General features: G+C 48.0%; 1 protein-coding gene across 1 annotated transcript in view; it reads right to left on the reverse strand.

Annotated features, from left to right (window-relative positions):
* dnah12 (dynein, axonemal, heavy chain 12) overlaps positions 1-20,626 on the reverse strand; it is a gene marked incomplete at both ends in the record, with an annotated part of 98,471 nt that overhangs the window by 17,020 nt on the left and 60,825 nt on the right. Inside the window, 15 exons of the mRNA XM_083794570.1 lie at positions 18-210; positions 960-1,174; positions 2,873-3,018; positions 4,415-4,562; positions 4,915-5,156; positions 7,506-7,646; positions 8,532-8,621; positions 8,753-8,884; positions 9,888-10,064; positions 10,405-10,485; positions 10,779-10,941; positions 11,270-11,403; positions 12,739-12,933; positions 17,281-17,442; positions 18,997-19,189. Of these exons, the coding sequence (XP_083650696.1) occupies positions 18-210; positions 960-1,174; positions 2,873-3,018; positions 4,415-4,562; positions 4,915-5,156; positions 7,506-7,646; positions 8,532-8,621; positions 8,753-8,884; positions 9,888-10,064; positions 10,405-10,485; positions 10,779-10,941; positions 11,270-11,403; positions 12,739-12,933; positions 17,281-17,442; positions 18,997-19,189 (2,412 nt within the window). The remainder of the gene's footprint in view (positions 1-17; positions 211-959; positions 1,175-2,872; positions 3,019-4,414; positions 4,563-4,914; positions 5,157-7,505; positions 7,647-8,531; positions 8,622-8,752; positions 8,885-9,887; positions 10,065-10,404; positions 10,486-10,778; positions 10,942-11,269; positions 11,404-12,738; positions 12,934-17,280; positions 17,443-18,996; positions 19,190-20,626) is intronic.

The following is a 20,626-nucleotide window of genomic DNA, read 5'->3' on the forward strand; positions in this document are numbered from 1 at the left end:
GTACCTACTGTACCTACCTCTCCTTGGCGACCACGATGCCCAGGAGCTGGTCCTCCAGGCCCTCGGGGGTGATCATGAAGTTGAGCAGGGACACCTTGGTGGCCAGCTCGGGGAGGTAGTGGGGGTTACGCAGCTTGGTGGTAATGTAGAACCGGAAGTCACTGGAGTACTCGATCACGCTGTCCCCGAGTCTGATGCACTCCACACCGCCTGGAGGAAAACAAACAGTACAGTACTGAATCACACTGTCCCCGAGTCTGATGCACTCCACACCGCCTGGAGGAAAACAAACAGTACAGTACTGAATCACACTGTCCCCGAGTCTGATGCACTCCACACCGCCTGGAGGAAAACAAACAGTACAGTACTGAATCACACTGTCCCCGAGTCTGATGCACTCCACACCGCCTGGAGGAAAACAAACAGTACAGTACTGAATCACACTGTCCCCGAGTCTGATGCACTCCACACCGCCTGGAGGAAAACAAACAGTACAGTAATCACACTGTCTCCCAGTCTGATGAACTCCACACCGCCTGGAGGAAAAACAAACAGTACAGTAATCACACTGTCTTCCAGTCTGATGCACTCCACACTGGGGCTTTCACTTCTAGTGATTTTTACTAGTTGACTTCTTGACTAGTTGTCTAGTTTACTAGTCGACTAGTTGTTTAACTACTAAAATAAAAAAATATATATACTAATGTGTGTACTTTTTAAGAACTGTGAACATTGGTGACTATAATATTGCATTCTAGCTGACTTTATCAACTAGTCAACTATAGTACCAACAAGGTCGTCTAGTGGATTTACTAGTCGACTAGTTGAATAGTCGACTAGTTGCTTAAAGCCCTACTCCACACACATGCCTGAATGAAAACAAACAGTACAATACAGTACTCCATCACTCCCAGTCTGATGCACTCCATACCGCCTGAATGAAAACAGGTAGTGTTCACCTTGTTTGAAGGTCTGCTTGGTCAGCAGTGATTCCATCGACGGGTCCAGCTCCTCCCCTACGTTCTCCAGCAGCAGGGGCGTCCCGAACTGGACGCAGTTCTCCAGAGTCCTCATGTAGTCGGGGTCCGTCAGCTTGATCAGACTCAGGTTGTTCTCCCTCTCCGAGTTCTTCACCCACTTGTTGGCCTGGCCCTGAGGGTCGATCATCAGAGGCCTGGACGGACGGACGGAGAGTCAGTCAGGAGGTGGTGGTTTGAAACAGTGGTGGAAAAAGGTGCTCACATTTTAACCCATTTTGACCTGGGAACGATTCTATAAAAGTCTTCTAAATCCTGACAGTTTTCTGAAAAAGCTATGTTTCTATGTCGGTCGTTCTTCAATTTTTCAAAAATAGCAGACTTACAAGCTCGTTGCGCGCCACTCGGTGGCGCGCTATGAGCTTGTAGATCTGCTATTTTTCAATAGCTAAAGCATAACATAATGCTTACACCAAAAGGGGTTCCCTTTTCAATAGGCCAACTGCATGCAATGTAGAAGTACTCTACGTTACAGGTAAATGTCTGCAATTCTACATTTACTTGAGTAAATGTATTGGTATAAAAATGTACTTTAATAGGTAGGGTAAGTGATAGTAAGTGAAGTGGTGCCACCCGAGTGGCAGTGCTGTGGAAAGTGAATTTACCCATATTTGTTCTAAATGTGGGTGGCACCAGATCATTATTTATGCTCCCTCTTAGTGTGTAGTGGGAGTTGCTCACCTTTGTGAGGTAATCAGTCAAGTAAATGGGCACTGAGGGCATGGAGGGCAGAGCTGCGTTTACAATTTTGAATGTCAAATGTCCCATTTTCAACTGCTTGACTCTGTCTTCTACCCGGAGCCATCCTATGCCATCATAATGTGTTGCATACAGGTGGGTCATGGGCCCTAGGCCTAGAAGGAGTCGGATTAGTTTGTTCTGGAAGGTTTGAAGCTTAGTTTTTTATGACATTGAGATGTTAGAGAACCAGGATGTACAGGGTAGTCAAATAGTAGCCATTTATCAGGTTAATTTGTGTATTGTTTGAGCTCCAATATTGTCTGCTCATTTCTTTGTGTCATCAATTCCACTTGTTTAATCTGTATCTGGTCTGCGTTCTCTATCCTGATTGGACAAAATTGGTATGCCGAAATTGCATTTTCTGTTTAATAAAAAGCTGGACAGAAATGGAGACTCCTGTTACTGAACAAAGACTAGTATATACCAATGAGTACTATATAGAGATTTTTTTTATATATATATATTTTTTATCCCACGTTTTTGTAACCCATTTTTCACCCCTGTGTCAATCATCTAATGTGATCCTGGGCTCTACACACCCTCCACCAACCTGGGGAGAGCAACGGACTTAACTCATGCTTCCTTCATGCTTGAGTGTCCAAGTTGCTCCTTTACACCTGACAGGGGGGAGTTTCCCTGGTTGGACGTAGCGCGTGGAAGGAACACGTTATTCCAACCAGTTCCTTTCCCCTCCATCAGGCGCCCCGGCTGGCCAGGGGGAGGCAGTTTAGAGAACAGGATTACTGCATGTTTTTGTGAGGGTACCTACCCTAGGGGACACGGGGAGAACATGCAAACTCCACACAGAAAGGCCCTTTTGCCAACCCCGCCTTCGGGTATGGGCACTGATGATGTGGAGGAGGAAACACGCCGCCAGCACCCACAGCGCCCCGAGATCTACAAGCTCATAGCGCGCCACTGAGTGGCGCGCCACGAGCTTGTAGGTCTGCTATTTTTGAAAAATCGTAAAAATGTGGTGCAAATTTGAAGTTTGAATATATATTCTTTCAGAGCGAATGTTTTTAATTCAAATCTTTGCTCAGGCCTAAATGGGAAGTATGTTGTCGTGATAGATCTCTTGGGAGAGGACTCACCATCGACGTGAATTGGTGACAATAACGCCGTTGTCTATGGAGAAGGTGTCGGTGGGGAGGCCTGCGATGTTCCACGCTCTGATCTTGATGGGGTCACCCAGGGTCTTACTGAGGGAGAAGTCATCGGACGACGGGATGTTCCTGGACTGGACGGAGGAAGAGCAACGGGAAGAAACTCTACGTTTATGTCAAATTAATGAGGTGGGATTAGAGCAGGGGTGGGAAACTTTGACGATGGGCCACTATATCTCCACACTCACTCCAGAGGGCCACTATATCTCCACACTCACTCCAGAGGGCCACTATATCTTCACACTCACTCCAGAGGGCCACTATATCTCCACACTCACTCCAGAGGGCCACTATAGTTCCACACTCACACCAGAGGGCCACTATATCTCCACACTCACTCCAGAGGGCCACTATATCTCCACACTCACTCCAGAGGGCCACTATATCTCCACACTCACATCAGAGGGCCACTATATCTCCACACTCACTCCAGAGGGCCACTATATTTCCAAACTCACACCAGAGGGCCACTATATCTCCACACTCACACCAGAGGGCCACTATATCTCCACACTCACTCCAGAGGGCCACTATATTTCCACACTCACACCAGAGGGCCACTATATCTCCACACTCACACCAGAGGGCCACTATATCTCCACACTCACACCAGAGGGCCACTATATCTCCACACTCACACCAGAGGGCCACTATATCTCCACACTCACTCCAGAGGGCCACTATATCTCCACACTCACTCCAGAGGGCCACTATATCTCCACACTCACTCCAGAGGGCCACTATATCTCCACACTCACTCCAGAGGGCCACTATATTTCCACGCTCACACCAGAGGGCCACTATATTTCCACACTCACTGTTATTATGAGTGTTCTTCAGTACTGTAGTACCACCTGGTATGGATGTTTGTCTGTAGCCTCAATGTCACAAATGCTGCAACAACTAAACTAAAAATGTGTTCAAAGATTGTTGGACAACCACTTCAGAGAATCTATACATCCACGTATGATAACAGCATCCTAAGGTTAGCAAGGAATATCACCCCTAATACTAGCCATGTTTTGTATGGAGAGTATAGGTTGCTGCCTTCAGGAAGGAGATATGGTGTTCCAGCATACAATAAGGTCAGACTGAAGTCTGTTTTCCATCAGTCGACTTTGAGGCTTAATCAGGTTTTTGGCCAGGACTAGACTGAGTTGTGGACAATTCTCTGTGCCCTTATGTCTCTATGTACTGTATGTAACTGTATTTTTATTTATGTTTTTGTGTTATGTCAAATGTGTGTATATGTGTTGCATACAAGGCCGCTGGGCCGCAAGACAAATTTCAGTGCGAACTGACAATAAAGTACTATATCATATCATATCAAGTAGTGAATATAGCCAAACTACAAGCTATTTTCACTAGTTTGGGTCGCGTGCGAAATGACTTGAGCTTTAATAACTGGCTTAACTGACTAACTGGCAGAGTCCGGTCAGAGTCCGGTCCACAGTGTGGTGCATTCCTCACCTGGCAGAGTCCGGTCCACAGCTTGGTGCAGTCCTGTCTGAAGCCAGCGGTGAAGGCTCCCAGGTAGGCGAGGACGCCTGCAGAGATGAGCACGTCTCCGGTCAGGTTGTCGTAGGTGCTCTGGAGCTCCTCTGCCTCTTCAGACCATCTGCACATAGAAAATCACACCCATGTGAAGTGAGGGGGCGCACTTACTCATTGTTAATGGGAATGTAATCTTTGTGTATAGGACAAAAATAGCTGATTTGCTCGTCAACATATGACGTGAATTCTCCATTCATTGTCAATGGCAAATGTGACACGAGGTAAGGACAAAAATATAGGAGGGGCTAGCGCCCCTCAAAAGCACACAATCGTGTGAAGTGAGGGGAGTCTGCCTTGTAATTCTCTCTCTGTAAGTGCTCTAAACAAACATTAAAAGTCCATAGACTTGGCTGCCATGTGACGTAATTCCGAAACACCTGTGTGAACCGAGTGGTGCAACTATCAGAGCTTCTCACCTGGTCTTCTCTCCACCCAGGCTGAGGATCAGCTTCTCTGCCCTCTGCAGCTTCTGGGCACACAGCTCCACGTGATGCTCCAGCTGGGCCTTCTCCTCCGTCTTCTCCTCCAGGGTCCTCCTCAGCGAGGCCAGGTGGTCCTCCACCTGGCTCAGCTCGGCCCTCTTCTGCTCCAGCAGGGCCATGGTGGAGGCCAGCGAGCGCTGGGCCTCCGCTAGGCTGTCCTTCTTCGGCGCCACCACCTGGAAGAAAGAAAGCGACGAAAAATGTTCGTCGACTATCTTTTTTCACTGACTAAAACTAAATAAAAACGAATCTATGATGACTAAAACTAAGACTAAATATACTGACAATTTCGTCAACAAATAAAAACTAGACTAAAATGTTAGGAAGGGACTAGTGGACAAGAGATCCAGTTTTATGCTGGGTTGCATGCTGAAAATAGCAGATATACAATCTCACAACGCGTCGCATTGTGAGATTGTATATCTGCTATTTTCAGCATGCAACCAAAGTGTAAAATATGTCATTACAACGACATCAAGGCCTGTCAAAACACATTTTAGTCGACTAAATCAACTGTAGATTTAGTCGACTAAAATCGCATGACATTTAGTCGACTAAAACTAGACTAAACTCTAGAACATTCCAGGTGACTAAAATGTGACTAAAACGAAGTGAAAGCTATTCAAGAGACTATGACTAAAACTAAAATAGAAATTTGCTGCCAAAAACAACACTGCATCATGGGTGAAATCAGGCGTGATTTCGGGCTTCTGCCAGACCGCAGTGGCGTGCACAGATAGACACTAGGGGGTGCTAGAGCACCCCCTGCCCTTTTGGCAATGTGCTCTTAAAAAAATAAAAATAAAAATAAAGTTTTTTTTTTTTTCTTAATTTGTAGCGTGTGGACCAAGCGGTGACATTGATCAAATCTTGATAGAAAACGCTTCTACTGTATTATTTAAGCCCCCACAATCTAAAGCTATGTTTCTATCTCAGTGGTTCTTCGATAAATAAATAAAATAGCAGACCTACAAGCTCGTAGCGCGCCACTCGGTGGCGCGCTATGAGCTTGTAGATCTGCTATTTTTCAATAGCTTAAGCACCAAAATGCGCTGCACAAGGTGCCCTTTTTTCACTTGAGCACCTGCCCCTCTAAATGTCTGTGCACGCCACTGCCAGACCGTATAGGGGCGAGGGCTTCCCTCACTTTGAGTGGCACCGAACACACAAGCCACGGGTGTCTTTCTGACAGACGTGCCAAGTGCGTGGACCAAGACACTTTCTCAACAAACAAAAAAGCTAACATGAATAAAAAAAAAAAGATTTTTTCATTCATTATTATTATTACACCTCATTATTGTTGAGATATCACAGTTTGAGAAGACCTTCCGAGACAGATCGTTATAGCTGTTGACGTCACTTTTGTCCTGCCATGTGTCGGCCTCAAGGTCATTTGTACCTTTATCACTCTGTAGTACACTTCCATGGCTTGGTCAAGGTCATTGTACCTTTATCACTCTGTCGTACACTTCCATGGCTAAGGTCATTGTACCTTTATCACTCTGTCGTACACTTCCATGGCTAAGGTCATTGTACCTTTATCACTCTGTCGTACACTTCCATGGCTAAGGTCATTGTACCTTTATCACTCTGTCGTACACTTCCATGGCTAAGGTCATTGTACCTTTATCACTCTGTCGTACACTTCCATGGCTAAGGTCATTGTACCTTTATCACTCTGTCGTACACTTCCATGGCTAAGGTCATTGTACCTTTATCACTCTGTCGTACACTTCCATGGCTAAGGTCATTGTACCTTTATCACTCTGTCGTACACTTCCATGGCTAAGGTCATTGTACCTTTATCACTCTGTCGTACACTTCCATGGCCTCAAGGTCATCGTACCTTTATCACTCTGTCGTACACTTCCATGGCCTCAAGGTCATCGTACCTTTATCACTCTGTCGTACACTTCCATGGCTAAGGTCATTGTACCTTTATCACTCTGTAGTACACTTCCATGGCTTGGTCAAGGTCATTGTACCTTTATCACTATGTCGTACACTTCCATGGCCTCAAGGTCATTGTACCTTTATCACTCTGTCGTACACTTCCATGGCCTCAAGGTCATTGTACCTTTATCACTCTGTCGTACACTTCCATGGCTAAGGTCATTGTACCTTTATCACTCTGTCGTACACTTCCATGGCTAAGGTCATTGTACCTTTATCACTCTGTCGTACACTTCCATGGCTAAGGTCATTGTACCTTTATCACTCTGTCGTACACTTCCATGGCCTCAAGGTCATTGTACCTTTATCACTCTGTCGTACACTTCCATGGCTAAGGTCATTGTACCTTTATCACTCTGTCGTACACTTCCATGGCTAAGGTCATTGTACCTTTATCACTCTGTCGTACACTTCCATGGCCTCAAGGTCATTGTACCTTTATCACTCTGTCGTACACTTCCATGGCTAAGGTCATTGTACCTTTATCACTCTGTCGTACACTTCCATGGCCTCAAGGTCATCGTACCTTTATCACTCTGTCGTACACTTCCATGGCCTCAAGGTCATCGTACCTTTATCACTCTGTCGTACACTTCCATGGCTTGGATCCACTTGCAAAGGCCCTCCGCAGCGGAGGAGGCTTTGGCCACCTTGCTCGGGTCAAAGTCAGGATTGTTCATGTACTTGGTGCGAATCTTCTGCATCACCGGGACCTGAGATATGGACAGAGAGAGAGAGAGAGAGAGAGAGAGAGAGAGAGACAGAGACAGAGACAGAGACAGACTTTAGTTGAACCCATTTGGACCTAAGTTCGATTTGACAAATGCCTGTCAGTTTTCTGGAAGAAAAAAAAAACGATGTTTCTATATCAGTGGTTCTCAGACATTTTCATGTCTAGGACCCCCCGAAAATATATGTAACTAGAACTGCACTCTGCCGAGTGCATACTTGCTTGTTGCACACTAGTAGGCCATAAATGGCCAACTAGTGCGCAAGCAGAGCGCGCAAGTCCTTTCGACCGCTGTAAACTGTCAAATCTCAGTATCTCTGTGAAGGAACGTTTGAAATGTATAATTTTTAGATGTAACTATTTGCTACCTACCTACTTTATGCATATAAACACCTAGTATTATTAAGTATGATTCAAGTTTCTATCTATATAAGTTTGGGTGAAGAGCTAGTCATACATATACACACCACGTACTCTGTCCCAGCAGATCAGGCACAACTTGCTATTTTATTTTGACTGATTATGTATATAGTATACGTATGACTAGCTCGTTTGCTCTGAAAGAATATATATTCAAAGATCTGCGCCACATTTGCATGATTTTTCAAAAATAGCAAATGTACAAGCTCATAGCGCGGCACCGAGTGCCACGCTATGAGCTTGTAGATCTGCTATTTTTAAATAGCTAAAGTATAACATGGGTTCCTGTCCTGACTGGGTTAGGGTAAGCAACACAAGATAAATACAGACGTTTAGGAATGAAGTGGAATTAGAATTGGAATGTTACCCTTGTCGTAATGTTTCAGATAATATTAAATAATAAATAGTTAATACAGACGTTTAGGAATGAAGTGGAATTAGAACTCACTGGAATGTTATCCTTGTCGTAATGCTTCAGATCACGAAGGAAGTTCATGTCCCCCAGAAGCTTCTTGCTTGGACCCCAATAGTCAACGATCTGAAACAAACAAACAAAATGATGTGAAGTGATAGCAACGTTTTAACCCATTCTGTACGGGAACCCCTTTTGGTGTCCCAGACGGGTCAGTGTACTGTAGTACTGTAGTAGTGTACTGTACGGTCACTAACCTTCTGTCCAGTCCCAGACGGGTCAGAGATCTTATCCGGCTTGATGTCCTTCATCACGCACACGGCCGCCATGACCAGCTTCACCCCTTCTGGAGGGTTCGTCATGGACTTCACTATCGTCACGTCTGACGGCTGAAAGGAAGGAGAAGACCGCCTGTCACACAATCTAAAACAGGTGGTTCACTATCGTCACGTCTGACGGCTGAAAAGGAGAAGACCGCCTGTCACACAATCTAAAACAGGTGGTTCACTATCGTCACGTCTGACGGCTGAAAAGGAGAAGACCGCCTGTCACACAATCTAAAACAGGTGGTTCACTATCGTCACGTCTGACGGCTGAAAGGAAGGAGAAGACCGCCTGTCACACAATCTAAAACAGGTGGTTCACTATCGTCACGTCTGACGGCTGAAAGGAAGGAGAAGACCGCCTGTCACACAATCTAAAACAGGTGGTTCACTATCGTCACGTCTGACGGCTGAAAAGGAGAAGACCGCCTGTCACACAATCTAAAACAGGTGGTTCACTATCGTCACGTCTGACGGCTGAAAAGGAGAAGACCGCCTGTCACACAATCTAAAACAGGTGGTTCACTATCGTCACGTCTGACGGCTGAAAGGAAGGAGAAGACCGCCTGTCACACAATCTAAAACAGGTGGTTCACTATCGTCACGTCTGACGGCTGAAAAGGAGAAGACCGCCTGTCACACAATCTAAACAGGTGGCTCTTCAACCTTTTCACGTCAAGGATCCCCACAATGACACTCATTGGTGAATGGTAAATGGTGCATTTATATAGCGCCTTTATCCAAGGGCGCTTTTACATGGATTGTGCATTACATTCACCCATACACACACCGATTGCGGCGGAAGCCATGCAAGGTACCAACCAGCACATCAGGAGCAATTTGGGGTTCAGTGTCTTCTTCCCCAAGGACACTTCAACATGTAGACCCCGGAGGAGCCGGGATTCGAACCGCCGACCCATGGATATCATTGGACGACCTGCTCTACCTCCTGAGCCACAGTCGACCCGGTTTGACCTGAATTAGTCTACAGTCCCCCGTTTCTATCTCTGGGACCACAATGTATATATAATACAATCAAAGCCCTGGTTGTATTGGGCGCGTATAGTACCTTCAGCGTGTTCAGGGCGGTGCGGGCGGCCTCCAGCGCAGGGATGGCCTCGGCCAGCTCGCTCTCACACTCGTCCTTCAGAGCCTGGGCCTCGCCGGCCTTGACGGAGGCAGCCTCCTCGTCCACGCGCACCTCCTTGGTCTTAGCCTCGGCCTCCACAGACTCCACCTCAATCACCTGGAAGGACGGAAGGTAGCAGGGGTGGAAAACAAACTCGCCAGTTACATCAATGTGGGGTTGAAAGTGGATATGTAGTAGAGGATATATATATTTCGCGTTAATTCGTCTAAAAGCAGCACATTTTTGCACAGATGTAGCCCAGGGCATGCTCTAATGATTTAGCTAGGGGCGCCTGAGCTGGCGACCTTTCGGGATCGCCACAGCGGCCAAATCCATATGGCCACCATTAACAGCCTATATAGGCCTATAAGGCAAAATATGTCTACATTTCATTATGCTTTAACCTTCAATGAAGCAATTAGCACTCATTCACCTGAAGCAATTAGCACTCGTTCACCTGAATCATCTTGATGTTCTCGATCTTGGCCTGCTCCAGTTTGGGCTGGAGGTTCACCAGCTCCTTCTTCATCTCACCCACCTGCAGAGAGACATGTTAACATCACAGCGATGCCAACGGAAATAAAAGCCTGGGTACTGAGGCTAATACCACAGTGACCTTCACCATTCACCTACAGCAGATCTACAAGTTCATAGCGCGCCACCGAGTGGCGCGTTACGAGCTTGTAGGTCTGCTATTTTTGAGAAATCGTGAACATATTTATTTCAGAAAACTGGAGGATTTAGAAGAAATTTTGAAGTCAGGCCTAAACGGGTAAACCCCAAAAAGGGGTTCCCGTCCTGAATGGGTTTTAAGGACATACAGACATATACCTGAGACTCTGCGAAGGCCAGCTTGTCCAGGCCGTTGGTGTACCTCCTCTTGGCCTTCATGACGGCGTCTCGCCGGCGGGTGAGCAGCATGCGGAACGCCCCGAGCAGCTCCAGGTAGGAGGTGGGCGTCACGTAGTTATGGCGGCCCAGTTCTGACAGGAACCTGACCGGGTCACAACGTATCGCCGTGTTCATTAACACAGTTCTGACATCCTGACCACATCACAACATTATGCTATGCTTTAGCTATTGAAAAATAGCAGATCTACAAGCTCATAGCTCAAGCTACGAGCTTGTAGGTCTGCTATTCTTGAAAAATCGAAGAACGACTGACGTAGAAACATAGCCTTTTCAGAAAGCTGTCAGGATGTAGAAGACATTTTTAGAATCTGATCTCAGGTCAGAATGGAAAACTGTCAGGATGTAGAAGACATTTTTTTAGAATCTGATCTCAGGTCAGAAATGGGACAAAGAAGACAATGTCCTCATGCCTCTGTGAGAGCTCCTTGGCAGACGTGTGGAAGGTCTTGCAGATGGGGACGATCTCCCGCCGCTCGTGTGGGCTCATCTCCAGCGGCTCCAGGAAGGAGTTGGCCACGCGCTCCAGAGCCTCCTCCGGCCACGCCTGCCGCCATGATAGGAGGAGAAAACAGAGGACCGTCAGAGGACAACACCACATACGATACGGCTGCCATGACAGGAGGAGAGGACAGAGAACCGTCAGAGGACAACACCACATACGATACGGCTGCCATGACAGGAGGAGAGGACAGAGAACCGTCAGAGCACAACACCACATACGATACGGCTGCCATGACAGGAGGAGAGAACATAGGACTAGTCCTGCAGGAGAAAATGCCTTTTTTCACCTTAGAAATATTGCACGAATCAGAGCCTATGTGTCCTTGGACGATGCAAAAACGCTAATCCACGCCTTTGTTTTTTCTCGGCTTGATTACTGCAATGCACTTTTTTCAGGACTGCCTAAGAAAACAACTGACAGATTACAACTTGTCCAAAATGCAGCAGCCAGAGTTTTAACTAGAACTAAGATGAGAGAACATATTACTCCAGTTTTGGCATCACTGCACTGGCTTCCGGTTGTTTTTAAGATTGATTTTAAATTTATTTTACTTGTCTATAAAGCTCTCAATGGTCTCGCACCTTCCTACCTACATGACTGCCTGCCTAAATATGTCCCAAACCGCCCGCTAAGGTCTTCCACTGCTGGCCTGCTCGCTTTGCCTAAAAAAATGGCAACTAAAAAATACGGGGAAGCAGCTTTTTGCTTCTACGGGCCATCGGTATGGAACAAGCTCCCACTGTACCTTCGTCAGGCAGCCTCTGTAGACATTTTTAAAGCTCAGCTCAAGACCCACTTCTACAACATTGCTTTTAAGTGATCTTATATATTTTTTTTGTTATTCATGTCCTCACTGTATTGCATTACTGCTTGTTTTTTAATGTCGTTGCCTTGCTTTTCTTTTATTCTCCATTGTTCTGTAAAGCACTTTGAGCTGCATTTGATGTCATGAAAGGTGCTATACAAATAAAGTTTTATTATTATTATTATTATTATTACAGTACATAAGATGGTTCTATTGGGTGTACCTGTAGCCTGAGCCTTGGTATCCAGGCTTTTTATTGTCATTCGCATTCGGCTCAAAAAAATTTAAGGCTCTGGTCTGGGAGTGGGAGTGAACTACAGTGCAGAGGGGCATCGCTCTCTCAATAGAGTGACGTCCGTTTTCGCTGCTGTCTTCTACCAGGGAGGGGAGGGGCGGAGGGGGAGGGGGAGAGGGGCAGACTCTGATCGGTGAACCATTATTTCTCCAGCTCTTGCTCCAAGCGCGCCCGCCCGCCCCTCTAGACCAGAAAGCACGCTGGCTGGGCCAGGCTAGGTGTACCAGGCTGGAACCAGGTGATGGTAAAGCAGTTGATGAGAGAAGGGAACTGTTACCTGGAACCAGTCGATGGTGCAGCAGTTGATGAGAGAAGGGAACTGGCGCAGTCGGTTTCGGAAGGCGTCTCCGATGGGACTGAAGGCCACCACGATGTGCAGGTTCTCCCTGCAGCGCGTCACGAAGAAAGCGAACAACGCCAGAGGGCTGAGCTCCAGCGTCTTGTTGCCAGCCTGGGCGAAAGGACGCACCGTCTGGAGAGAGAGAGAGAGAGAGAGAGAGAGAGAGAGAGAGAGAGAGAGAGGGAGGGGGGCAAAGTGAAGACATTAGAGAAGAAACTAATGCACCTGGGGCCTGCAATAGCCTCCTGGTTCCTTTTAAACGCCCAGGGTCTGACACCATTTTGTGTGTATAAGGGGTTGGGATTATTTGCTGTTTCTTCAGCCTAATATTGTGGGTCCGCCCGGGCTATTATTTTCCATTTCTTCAGCCTAACTGTAACTGTAACTGTAACCAAAGGATGGCCTGGCGCAGTCCGGGGCAAAAATAAAAAAAAGCCTGCTGCAAATAGCCACCTGGTTCCTTTTAAACGCCCAGGGACCAAATCGATTCGGGCTAAACATCCATCCATCTTCAACCGCTTATCTGTAGTCGGGTCACGGGGGAAACAACTCCAGAATTGCCTCTCCAGAGGCAACATTAGTAACTTCCAACGAGTGCTGCACCATTCTTGCTCAAATTTAGAAATTAGATCACATAGGTGTCTGAGTCTAGATTGCGATCTTTTTTCGATTAACCCATTCTGAACGGGAACCCCTTTTTGTGTTTTAAGCATTATGTTATACTAGCTATTGAAAAATAGCAGATCTACAAGGTAGATCTACAAGCTCGTAGCGTGGCACTCGGTGCCACGCTACGAGCTTGTAGGTCTGCTATTTTTGAAAAATCGTGAATATAGATTCTTTCAGAGCGAACGTTTTTAACTCAAATCTTTGCTTCTGAGGGGTTCCCGGAATTTTCAGATGGGGGTCGGTGGCCAATTACATATCATTTTTGGGATCCTTGACATGAAATATTGAGCGCCACTGATATAGAAACATATGTATATATGTATAGAAGCATATGCTATGCTTTAGCTATTGAAAAATAGCAGCTCTACAAGCTCATAGCGCGCCACTGAGTGGCGCGCTACGAGCTTGTAGGTCTGCTATTTTTGAAAAATTAAAGAACGACTGACATAGAAACATAGCTTTTTCAGAAAACTGTCAGGATGTAGAAGACATTTTTGTCTCCACCAGGCCGAAGGCATGTGGGGAGAGTATGTTTTGCACTCCGTCCGTCCGTCCGTGTGTCCGTGAACAGCTAATCTCGGCCACCGTTAACCCGGTCGATGCCATATTTTGCACACACACTCCCTGGATGCCAACCATGAACCTCTGCCCCAAACTTTCCAGAACGGCCTGTTATAGCGCCACCAGGAGGCCGCTTTGTGCAAAACAAGTTTTTCGATGCCATATTTTGCACACACACTCCCTGGATGCCAACCATGAACCTCTGCCCCAAACTTTCCAGAACGGCCTGTTATAGCGCCACCAGGAGGCCGCTTTGTGCAAAACAAGTTTTTGCACAGTACACCTACAGATTTTGTCCAAACATCACGCAAATTGGTACACAGTCTCTCTAGAGCCATTCAACGAAACGGGTCTTTCAGATTTATCAGACTCCATCCTGATTGGTTAAGATTGGCTTCCAAAGTTCACAGGAGTGCTCAGTTTCAAACAAAATGCTGCAAATCATGAACACATCGCGTGATTTCCGTGAAATTGTGCACCCACATTCCCACTAGGCCGAGGACAAAATGCCACATGAACAATTTCAACTCAGCCTCAAGGTGGCGCTATAACTGGCCGAAAAGTGTTTTACCTCTAACTGCACGGATCTGTGGATAACCTGGTGGAGACCTGTGCCCGGAAGGGCACTTTTTCTAGTTAGAATCTGATCTCAGGTCAGAATGGGTTAATCGTGCAGCACTACGTACCTCCATGATGTCACTCTTCTCGTCGGGGGGGAACAGGTTGGGGACCTTACGTACCTCCATGATGTCTCTCTTCTCGTCGGGGGGGAACAGGTTGGGGACCTTACGTACCTCCATGATGTCTCTCTTCTCGTCAGGGGGGAACAGGTTGGGGACCTTACGTACCTCCATGATGTCTCTCTTCTCGTCGGGGGGGGGGGGAACAGGTTGGGGACCTTACGTACCTCCATGATGTCACTCTTCTCGTCGGGGGGGAACAGGTTGGGGACCTTACGTACCTCCATGATGTCACTCTTCTCGTCGGGGGGGGGGAACAGGTTGGGGACCTTACGTACCTCCATGATGTCTCTCTTCTCGTCAGGGGGGAACAGGTTGGGGACCTTACGTACCTCCATGATGTCGCTCTTCTCGTCGGGGGGGGGGGGGAACAGGTTGGGGACCTTACGTACCTCCATGATGTCTCTCTTCTCGTCGGGGGGGAACAGGTTGGGGACCTTACGTACCTCCATGATGTCCCTCTTCTCGTCGGGGGGGGGGAACAGGTTGGGGACCTTACGTACCTCCATGATGTCCCTCTTCTCGTCGGGGGGGAACAGGTTGGGGACCTTACGTACCTCCATGATGTCACTCTTCTCGTCGGGGGGGAACAGGATGGGGACCTTACGTACCTCCATGATGTCGCTCTTCTCGTCGGGGGGGGACAGGTTGGGGACCTTACGTACCTCCATGATGTCGCTCTTCTCGTCAGGGGGGAACAGGTTGGGGACCTTACGTACCTCCATGATGTCGCTCTTCTCGTCGGGGGGGAACAGGTTGGGGACCTTACGTACCTCCATGATGTCACTCTTCTCGTCAGGGGGGAACAGGTTGGGGACCTTACGTACCTCCATGATGTCACTCTTCTCGTCGGGGGGGAACAGGTTGGGGACCTTACGTACCTCCATGATGTCGCTCTTCTCGTCGGGGGGGAACAGGTTGGGGACCTTACGTACCTCCATGATGTCACTCTTCTCGTCAGGGGGGAACAGGTTGGGGACCTTACGTACCTCCATGATGTCGCTCTTCTCGTCGGGGGGGAACAGGTTGGGGACCTTACGTACCTCCATGATGTCACTCTTCTCGTCGGGGGGGAACAGGTTGGGGACCTTACGTACCTCCATGATGTCGCTCTTCTCGTCGGGGGGGAACAGGTTGGGGACCTTACGTACCTCCATGATGTCACTCTTCTCGTCAGGGGGGAACAGGTTGGGGACCTTACGTACCTCCATGATGTCACTCTTCTCGTCGGGGGGGAACAGGTTGGGGACCTTACGTACCTCCATGATGTCCCTCTTCTCGTCGGGGGGGGGGAACAGGTTGGGGACCTTACGTACCTCCATGATGTCACTCTTCTCGTCGGGGGGGAACAGGTTGGGGACCTTACGTACCTCCATGATGTCGCTCTTCTCGTCGGGGGGGGAACAGGTTGGGGACCTTACGTACCTCCATGATGTCACTCTTCTCGTCGGGGGGGAACAGGTTGGGGACCTTACGTACCTCCATGATGTCACTCTTCTCGTCGGGGGGGAACAGGTTGGGGACCTTACGTACCTCCATGATGTCACTCTTCTCGTCGGGGGGGAACAGGTTGGGGACCTTACGTACCTCCATGATGTCACTCTTCTCGTCGGGGGGGGGGAACAGGTTGGGGACCTTACGTACCTCCATGATGTCACTCTTCTCGTCGGGGGGGAACAGGTTGGGGACCTTACGTACCTCCATGATGTCGCTCTTCTCGTCGGGGGGGAACAGGAAGGGGACCTTACGTACCTCCATGATGTCGCTCTTCTCGTCGGGGGGGAACAGGTTGGGGACCTTACGTACCTCCATGATGTCGCTCTTCTCGTCAGGGGGGAACAGGTTGGGGACCTTACGTACCTCCATGATGTCACTCTTCTCGTCGGGGGGGAACAGGTTGGGGACCTTACGTACCTCCATGATGTCGCTCTTCTCGTCGGGGGGGAACAGGTTGGGGACCTTACGTACCTCCATGATGTCGCTCTTCTCGTCAGGGGGGAACAGGTTGGGGACCTTACGTACCTCCATGATGTCGCTCTTCTCGTCGGGGGGGAACAGGTTGGGGACCTTACGTACCTCCATGATGTCGCTCTTCTCGTCGGGGGGGAACAGGATGGGGACCTTACGTACCTCCATGATGTCGCTCTTCTCGTCGGGGGGGAACAGGTTGGGGACCTTACGTACCTCCATGATGTCGCTCTTCTCGTCGGGGGGGAACAGGATGGGGACCTTACGTACCTCCATGATGTCACTCTTCTCGTCGGGGGGGGGAACAGGTTGGGGACCTTACGTACCTCCATGATGTCACTCTTCTCGTCGGGGGGGAACAGGTTGGGGACCTTACGTACCTCCATGATGTCGCTCTTCTCGTCGGGGGGGAACAGGTTGGGGACCTTACGTACCTCCATGATGTCGCTCTTCTCGTCGGGGGGGAACAGGTTGGGGACCTTACGTACCTCCATGATGTCGCTCTTCTCGTCGGGGGGAACAGGTTGGGGACCTTACGTACCTCCATGATGTCGCTCTTCTCGTCGGGGGGGAACAGGTTGGGGACCTCTCCCGTGTTCAACAGGCTGTCCACGTCTTCCAGAAACGCCTCCTCTTTGATCTGCGCGTCGGTCAGCAGGAACACGGTCCGCTGACCTTTGACCCCGGCGTTCTTCAGCAGCAGCTGTGCAGAACGAGGATTGGAGAGACAGGATGTTGTTGTTGGAAAACGAGTCGTTGGTTTTTTTGACAAGCACATTTTGATTTAGTTTTGGTCGTAGGTCTTTTTGAATAAAGTTCCTTTCATTCTAGTCATCGGAGATCATTTTAGTGTCAGTCTAGTTCTAAGTCGACTAAATCTACAGTTGATTTTGTCAACTTGATGGCCTGATTTTGTCTGATAATGATAATGGATGATTTTACACTTGCTTGCCTGAGCTGCACAACCAAACATAAAATTATATATTCTCCACTATAGTCCCTCCTTCACTTTTTTGTCTAGTTTGTTGACGAAATTGTCAGTATATTTAGTCTTCGTTTTTGTTTAGGTTTTCGTCAATGAAAGGTATAGTCGACGAACATATTTTTTCATACATATACAGGCTTTATGGAGATGCTGATTTTCCTGTCCATGCAGCTCGACTTGGCACCTGCCCACAGTGCCAAAACTTCTAGTATAACGACTGTACTGACCATAGTATTACTGTGCTTAACTGACCAGCCAACTGGCCTGACCTGAAGCCCGCAGAGAATCTAGGTTGGATTGTCAAGAGGAAGGCGTGAGACATGAGACTGAACATTACAAATGCATTTACGGCTGTTATCAAAGCAAACCTGGGCTTCCATAACACCTCAACATTGCCACAGGCTGATCACCTCCATGCCACGCCCCATTGATGGAATAATGTGTTCAAAAGTAGCCCAGACCAAGTATTGACGGAATACATTAATATACATTTCAGATTACATTTCTGGATTAAAACGATATTTTTTTTATATATATTGAGATAGGATGTTTTAGATTTCCATGAGCTGTATGCCATAATCAACAAAAAAAAGGTTTACAATATTTCACTTGATCCATAATGAATTGAGAATATGAAAGTTTCACTTTTTCAATTATGTTACGGAAGAAAAATAACTTTTGCAGAATATTCTAATTTGTTGAGATGGAGCTGTATTATTATTAACCCATATAGACCTGACGCCGATTCTACAAATGTCTTCTAAATCCTGATGTCAGATGTCATTGGTTCTCAAACATTTTCATTTCAAGGACCCCCAAAAATATCTCTAAATATGTTGTTCCAGGGACCCCCCCAGAAGCAAAGATTTGAGTTAAAAATGTTCGCTCTGAAAGGATATACTTATATTCCAAATTCTTGCGCCACATTTTCATGATTTTTCAAAAATGGCAGACCGTGCGGCACTCGGTGAGCTTGTAGATCTGCTATTTTTCAATAGCTAAAGTATAACATAATGCTTTATTAAAACCCATTTTGGTGTTAGCATCATGTTATGCTTTAGCTATTGAAAAATAGCAGATCTACAAGCTCATAGCGCGTGGCGCGCTACGAGCTTGTAGGTCTGCTATTTTTCTTTTAATCGAAGAACGACTGACATTTTTAGAATCTGATCTCAGGTCAGAATGTGTTAATCAGACCAGTGTGTTGTCCAGTGGAAACCTCGTATGAATCTGATCTCAGGTCAGAACGGGTTAAAAAAAATGGCCACCTGCCTTGAGGTCGTCCCTCCACTCGTTCATGCCGTAGCTCCTGGTGATCTCGGGCTGGTAGAGCGTCATGTGGGCCATGGAGGTGGCCAGGCGGGTGATGGACTGGCGCCCGCTGCCCCCCACCCCCACCAGCAGGGCGTTGCCCCCCGACTGCTTCAACACGCGGCTGATGCGCGACAGGTGCTCCAACACGTAGCTTTATATATACACACAGTGGTGGGGGGGGGGAAATGTTAGCATTGGGCTGACTGGATTAAGGTTGGTGAGGGGTGCGTTAAGACGACCGGATTAAGGTTGGTGAGGGGTGCGTTAAGACGACCGGATTAAGGTTGGTGAGGGGTGCGTTAAGACGACCGGATTAAGGTTGGTGAGGGGTGCGTTAAGACGACCGGATTAAGGTTGGTGAGGGGTGCGTTAAGACGACCGGATTAAGGTTGGTGAGGGGTGCGTTAAGACGACCGGATTAAGGTTGGTGAGGGGTGCGTTAAGACGACCGGATTAAGGTTGGTGAGGGGTGCGTTAAAACGACCGGATTAAGGTTGGTGAGGGGTGCGTTAAGACGACCGGATTAAGGTTGGTGAGGGGTGCGTTAAGACGACCGGATTAAGGTTGGTGAGGGGTGCGTTAAGACGACCGGATTAAGGTTGGTGAGGGGTGCGTTAAGACGACCGGATTAAGGTTGGTGAGGGGTGCGTTAAAACGACCGGATTAAGGTTGGTGAGGGGTGCGTTAAGACGACCGGATTAAGGTTGGTGAGGGGTGCGTTAAGACGACCGGATTAAGGTTGGTGAGGGGTGCGTTGGTGAGGGGTGCGTTAAGACGACCGGATTAAGGTTGGTGAGGGGTGCGTTAAGACGACCGGATTAAGGTTGGTGAGGGGTGCGTTAAGACGACCGGATTAAGGTTGGTGAGGGGTGCGTTAAAACGACCGGATTAAGGTTGGTGAAGGGTGCGTTAAAACGACCGGATTAAGGTTGGTGAGGGGTGCGTTAAGACGACCGGATTAAGGTTGGTGAGGGGTGCGTTAAGACGACCGGATTAAGGTTGGTGAGGGGTGCGTTAAGACGACCGGATTAAGGTTGGTGAGGGGTGCGTTGGTGAGGGGTGTGTTAAAACGACTGGATTAAGGTTGGTGAGGGGTGCGTTGGTGAGGGGTGTGTTAAAACGACTGGATTAAGGTTGGTGAGGGGTGTGTTAAAACGACCGGATTAAGGTTGGTGAGGGGTGCGTTAAAACGACCGGATTAAGGTTGGTGAGGGGTGCGTTAAGACGACCGGATTAAGGTTGGTGAAGGGTGCGTTAAAACGACCGGATTAAGGTTGGTGAGGGGTGCGTTAAGACGACCGGATTAAGGTTGGTGAGGGGTGCGTTAAGACGACCGGATTAAGGTTGGTGAGGGGTGCGTTAAGACGACCGGATTAAGGTTGGTGAGGGGTGTGTTAAGACGACCGGATTAAGGTTGGTGAGGGGTGCGTTAAAACGACCGGATTAAGGTTGGTGAGGGGTGCGTTGGTGAGGGGTGTGTTAAAACGACTGGATTAAGGTTGGTGAGGGGTGCGTTGGTGAGGGGTGTGTTAAAACGACTGGATTAAGGTTGGTGAGGGGTGTGTTAAAACGACCGGATTAAGGTTGG

This window comes from Protomyctophum parallelum, assembly GCF_964188405.1.
Source record: "Protomyctophum parallelum genome assembly, chromosome: 22".
Classification (NCBI taxonomy): domain Eukaryota; kingdom Metazoa; phylum Chordata; class Actinopteri; order Myctophiformes; family Myctophidae; genus Protomyctophum; species Protomyctophum parallelum.